At 40.5% G+C, this 6,481-nt stretch overlaps 1 protein-coding gene across 1 annotated transcript; it reads right to left on the reverse strand.

The window, feature by feature from the left end:
* Positions 1-2,391: 2,391 nt before the first annotated feature.
* On the reverse strand, positions 2,392-6,213 carry LOC123428008. The gene is made up of 2 exons (XM_045112156.1): positions 5,561-6,213; positions 2,392-4,077 (listed from the first exon to the last, which is right to left on the reverse strand). The coding sequence occupies exons 1-2, from the start codon at positions 6,046-6,048 to the stop codon at positions 3,810-3,812; spliced, it is 756 nt and encodes a 251-aa protein (XP_044968091.1). The 5' UTR covers positions 6,049-6,213; the 3' UTR covers positions 2,392-3,809.
* Between the last annotated feature and the right edge of the window lie 268 nt (positions 6,214-6,481).

Consider the following 6,481-nt stretch of genomic DNA (forward strand, 5'->3'; position numbering starts at 1 on the left):
GAACCAAACCCTAACCCGATACCCGAATTACCCAACAATTCGGATAATTCGGTTCAGTTCGGGTTTGGGCAGCGGGTTAGGGTACCCAAACACCCAGGATGAGATAACATGACAATAGCTTATAGCCAACAGTTGGCTATACTATTAACCATGTTGTAATCATGCGCAGATATACAAGTTAGAAATGAAGTGTGAAGCATATTTGACAATTGACGTTGCAAAGTGCAAAAGATCACTACAAACAAAACCAAAGTAGGAAAATGTGTGGTTCATCGCTAGCATGACTATAGTATAGCGTTAACCATATGAATATAAGGCGATGTCTATATCATCTATACTTACCAATAAAGGGATTAGTGTTTCCGCCCCGTCCCTCATAAAATTGCCCCAAGAGTTACAAATTATTACCAACCGATGCAACCTAATAAGTGACAAAAAAAGTTTCACACAGGGAAACCCCCCTCCTTGGCACGCCCATGCAGTAGAGACCTCCTATAGGTGCTCTGCGCTCTCACAGAGGACACATCACACCCGTTTGGATTGGCTCATGCGCAACTGACATGTTTCTTTAATTTCTTGTGTCCCGTTTGGATCGGCTCATGCACAGCTGACATGTTTCTTTAATTTTTTCTTTTTTGCTTTCCATTTTCAGTTTTGTCTTCTTCTACTTTTAAAAAATTAGGATTTTAAAAAAGGTCCAAAATTTAAAATCATTGAGAATTTTGAAATAAAATGTTCAATAAATCATAAAATGTTTGTGTATAAAAAATGTTCGTGATTTTCAAAAAAATGTTCATGATATGGACAAACAATTTTAGGGAAATGAAAACATGTTCGCCAATTCAAAAAAGAATCATGTATTAAAAAATATTAATGAAATTGAACAAAATGTTTGCCAATTCAAAAAATCTTAATGAATTTGTGAAAAATATCCTAGGAATTCAAAAAGTATTAGTCAATTATAAAATAAATTATTAATCATAAAATATTTACTGATTCGGAAAATGATCATGTATTTTAGAAAATTCTAAAAATGTTCGTCGGTTCAAAATTGTAATACATTGTTATAAAAATATTTGCAAATAGTACAGAATGTCATGAATTCAAAAAACGTCATGACTTCAAAAAATGTTTGCAAATTATAAAAACTATCTTGAATTTGCAAAATGTTCATAATTTCAAATATGTTTACGAGTTTAAACAAGGTTCATGATTTTAAAAAATTGTTCACCATTTCACAAAATATTTGCTAATTTGAAAATATGTTCAGGAAAAAAAAAGGAAGAAATGAGAAGGAAAAACAGAAAATAAAGACAAAAGAAAAAGGAAAAATCGGTTGTAGAACCTTGCCAAAACTTGTGAGGAAGAAATCCAAAATGGGCCGAACCAAAACAAGATGAAAGGTCGGAGGGGGAACACCCTAGGAAACCCCACAGAGCGGCTGGAAAAAAAATATGATTTAGAAAGGGAAATCCCCCACCCCCCTCCTCACCCCACAGTTGTGGCCGGAAATATACCTTGGAATTCTTCCACCTAAGGCGGGACACGAATGAGATAGAGTGATAGTGTATCTTGGTAATGCAGCAAAATATAATCATAGCCATTGAAGATTATAACTTTTTTTTATTGCAACGCACGAACACTTTTGCTAGTGGCAGGAGCACTTTTGATAGTGAACCTTATACAAATACAAAACGACATCTGGCATGCATGCAAGAATGACAAAAGCAAGGACCTCTGTTTGCTACTCCCTCCATTTAAGTCCTTTTAGAGATTTTACTAAATGATTACATCCAAAGCAAAATGAATGAATATATATTCTAAAATATGTCTATATACATTCGTATGCAGTTTCCTAGTGAAACATCTAAACACTTAAAGACTTATATTTAGGAACGGAAGGAGTATGTTTCAACAACTTTTCTCCACTTCAAAGTTGTCATCTATTTTTTCCTTTTTCATGGAGTTGTTATGTACTGGTAACTAAATTTGCTACTCCCTCCGTTCCTAAATATATTCCCTCCGTTCCATAATATAAGTTTTTTTAGAGATTTCATTAAAGGACTACATACGGATATATATAGACATACTTTAGAATGTAGATTCATTTATTTTGGTCTGTATATAGTCCCTTAGTGAAATTGCTTAAAAGACTTATATTTAGGAACGGAGGGAGTAAGTCTTTAAAGAGGTTCCATTAGTAGACTACATACGGATGTATATAGACATACTTTAGAGTGTAGATTCACTCGTTTTGCTCCGTATATAGACTACTAATAAAATATCTTAAAAGACTTATATTTAGGAACGAAGGGAGTACATGGTAGCAATGACTAGACCTCGACGATAAAAAAAAACTAACGATGAACTTGAATGAAAACGGAACATGAATAGGCCCTAACGGTTTCTTCTTGTTTCCCGTTCAGACATGCACAAATGCAATGCACTCTAATCACATGGACAGGATCACGTCCCGCTGGAGACAAATGATTAAGTTCGGTCAGAGTTATTTACTCTTGACACAACAGGAACCATTCTCATTTTGAAGACGAAACAATTGTGTCAGTTTTCTTAAGTCACGTCGCACTTCCAAGCCATCCAATACCGCTGATGTCCACATCCTGTCCTCATCTCGAGTTATTTACTCTGGACACAACAGGAACCATTCTCATTTTGATGAGCTTACGCATGCATTTTCATGTGCGGCTGGTACCACAGCATCCATTGCCTCATAACGAAGATACTACATACAAAATTTGATTGTAGTACCAGGTATAACTATCCTTTGTATGCACAGCCCCTCCCTTACATCAATATCAGCAATGCAGCAAGATCTCGTATTGCTTCCAGCAAGCAATGCAGCAATATCATCAGTATCAGTATGTGATGCAGAGCCATCATCCTCTATGTGGAGCATCTTTGGTACGTACGATTCCAACATTCCAACTAAATCAGGCAAAGATAAACATCAACATGTACATGCCATCCCCTCATCCATGTCATAAACATCATCATGTACATGATATCACCTTATTTGACTGTCTCTTTCAGGATTGGCGCAAAACCACCGTCTCCATAGCATCTTCAGCACAAAGCAACAATCCCAATAATTACCATGCCTCCAGTCCTTTCTGGAGAAGTATGTGCCATAAACAAGGTGAATATTTCGTCTGGAAAAATAGGAACAGCGTATACTTCACAAGGTGGACATTTTCCAATAACATATCTAAAGGAACACCAAGCTGAATAACAGGACATCCATCACACGGTATACATGACCAAGCTGGAAAAAACATATTATTTACTTCACAAGAGGAACTCGGTTTAAAATCAACTCAGGATGTGACACCTGAATGCGCTTCACAACTCACCATGTTCTTCAAAATTGTCAGTCGGCAAATGAACCGACCCAGTATATCAAAATCAGACCTTCATTTAGGATAAATTACCATCAGAAGATGAATAAAATTAACCATGTCAGTCCTGCAGCATGTTCAGCAAGCCATCAAACCCACACAGAAGCATTTTGATACATAAATGCTCTCCTGACATGCGTGCATTTTGCAAACCCTCAACCTTGATACTTGACACTCCACCACTAGCTTGCTGGATAAACTCTTCATATGAAACTTTCTGTTGGTCATGTTGTCTCCCGGTCATGCACAGCTGCATGCCACATATATTGAAATTCCATATATTTCAAGGAAGAGTGAAGTAACCTGCAGGGTTAGTTATCAACACTCGGTAAACCTCAGGATGCCTGACATTTTCCTACAGTTTATGTAACAAAAGAGATCTCAGGGTATAGCTCAGCCAACTTTCCCATCTTTGGGGCATTTCTTCCCTGCTGCAGCACTTCGGGATTCTCTCCTCCTGGCCTGGATCTGATGGACACATTCGGCAACTAAGACACTAAAATCTGGGGAGATCTGGCCAGTAGGGGGTGGATTAAAGCCAACTTTCTTATAAGCCTGTGATATGTTCTTCTGAGATCTTTGCAAGTGAACATTGCAGAGGGAGGGAACTGATGCTTTTAGGATGGGCCTGCTACAAGTAATTTGTCCAATCTGTGCACCACTGAAACATTATGAAGAACCTAGTTAGCATTGCTACTGTAAATTTCAGTAAACAGAAAGAGGCCTAGAGAAGTGGTGACTCGTTCTCAGACATAGTTAGGTACATTGGTAGCAGCAAAATTTACAGAACCCAAGCAAGATAACAGACATGCAGAAACTAAATCATAATTCACAGCCTATTCCAAAAATACACTCTAACTCCAACCTCTTGGTCAAACCTGATTGCAGAAAGAATCAGTCAAGATTGGCTCAAGAAAAAAATAATACTCCATCTGTGAACTACTATCAGAGTGTTTAGATTATTAAAGTAGTGCTCTAAATGCTCCTATATTAGTTTACGGAGGGAGTATCAGCTAAGTAGTCAATACTAATAATAAACCCAGAAAAATTCACTCAAGTCAGTAAGAAAGATGGAGAAGCCAATTCTTGACAGAGAAACCGCCATACCAAAATGAATTCCATTTACTTAACATCAACCTTAAGTTGATTATTAATATTGGAGAACCCAACTCCTGCAAGCTATATAAAATCTTTACGACTAGAGATCATATTTTTCTGGTTGTTCACATACAACAAACCGAACAAGTATACAACTTGAATTACTATACTTTGCTATAGGAGCATAGTTCAAATATGGTCCTAAAGAATAAGCAAATTATACTAATCGCAAACCTAGGTCATCCCGCTATTCAAAGCATAAACATTTCTGTTTTCAGATGACAAAATGAGAAGCTCAAATCTACACAGCAAATTGGTAAAGATTCAAAGGAGAACTCGGTTCAAAGTCTCATCCAAGGTACATCAATGCACAAACAAGATAGGAGATCAAGCATCGCGGCAAAACCGTAATTCTAGTTCCAATTTTTTATGTTTGGTGTAGATTGGGGATGTTTTTTGCTATAAGAACCTATAATAGATAGAAAGGAACACTAATTGACAACTAGTAAGCGACGTCAGAGTTTAGATAACCAAAGTACCAACAGGGTACTGATATAAGATATTATAATAGGCTAAGGTGTATATTTAGAGTCACATTTGCATTAAGTATAAGACGCTGATTTGATTCCTGTCATTCATCTAGCTGAAAATTGAATTATAGCCATAGAACATTCTATGACTCTGTGATATATACTACAGAAAACTCGAGTTTAATGTATAAGAATAGCTAAGTACTCTATCTGGAAAGATAAATGGATTATAGGAAGATATTGCCTTAAGCCTTGAACCAAAACGAAAATCATGAAGTTATTCGTACACTATACAGTTGTATGTAGGTATAGAAATGGCATGTGCATACTAGTATGTCATTCTTCAAATAAAACTACTGATCCAATCACACCAGAAAGAGAGATAGCCAATCAAAAAACTACAAAGAGACAAACCTAGATGGCTAGATCCAGAGCAAACACCACGACCGAAACAGGAACTCTAGCCAGACCAAGATTCCAAGTTTTCCTCTATATTATGAGCATTAAGAGGTTCACCTCTTGATGATCTGACCGCATCCCTTGTACAGGGCCTGATTAGGATCGGAGAGGATGTGGGAGTGGCAGTACTTGGCCATAGGCATCGCCCGCACCTTGCACCCCGTGAACCCACACTTCTTCCTCCTCGGCACCGCCGCCGGCCCAGGCTTCGCTTCCGAGCACGCGGCCGACAGGGGCTGCTCGGCCTCGAGTGGGCTACGGCCGAGCTCCCAGACGTACTGCCGGTGCCGCGCGCGCACCTCCTCTGCCATCGCCCAGTACAGCCGGCGGTACACGCCAACGAGCCGCGCCGTGCGGCGCCGCCTCCGGCGTAGCACCTCCTCCCGCGTGAGCGCCTCCGCCGTGGCCTCCATCTCCGGCGACGGCGGGCCGCTTGGGGAGCTAGGGTTTCGGGCCACCGCCGCCGGCGGCTCGGCCTCCACCTTGGGTACGGGCGCCGGCGCCTCCGGGCTCGTCGTGGCGGTCGGCCGGTAAGAGGAGGTCATGGCGTGCCGAGATTCTCGCCGGATTTGGGGAGAGCGGAGGAGTTCGGCTATGGAGTAGGGAAAGGAAGGGAGGACGGATGGCTCGGGACGAAGGAAGAGGGGGAGGTGGAGTCGAGCCGCATGGAGGCTGGTTGTTAACCGTTTATTGCACCTGACGGGACGACAAAATCACCGTTGTGACTTTAATCTAAAACTATAGCATAAAATGAAGGGCGATGCTATGCGCCGGCCCGACGGCCGAACGAATCGCCGGTCGCGCCAGAACCGCCCGATCCGCTGTAGAGGGTCTTTAATCTAAAACTATAGCATAAAATAAAGGGTGATGCTCTGCGCTGAAAGATTCGGCCGGCCGCGCGTGGGTCGTCCGATCCGTCAACTGTAGGCGGGCCGCGTCGTTAGATCTTCATGTAGCATTTTTTTTTCTCGATGCAAC

This window comes from Hordeum vulgare, chromosome 1H (assembly GCF_904849725.1).
Source record: "Hordeum vulgare subsp. vulgare chromosome 1H, MorexV3_pseudomolecules_assembly, whole genome shotgun sequence".
NCBI classification, from domain to species: Eukaryota; Viridiplantae; Streptophyta; class Magnoliopsida; order Poales; family Poaceae; genus Hordeum; species Hordeum vulgare.

Excerpts from the sequence above, each read along its gene's own strand:
- LOC123428008 (XM_045112156.1), bottom strand. The coding sequence starts at position 6,048 with ATGACCTCCTCTTACCGGCCGACCGCCACGACGAGCCCGGAGGCGCCG. Across the intron at positions 4,078-5,560 it reads TGCGGTCAGATCATCAAGAG|TGGTGCACAGATTGGACAAA; the intron begins GTGAACCTCTTA and ends ATAATGTTTCAG.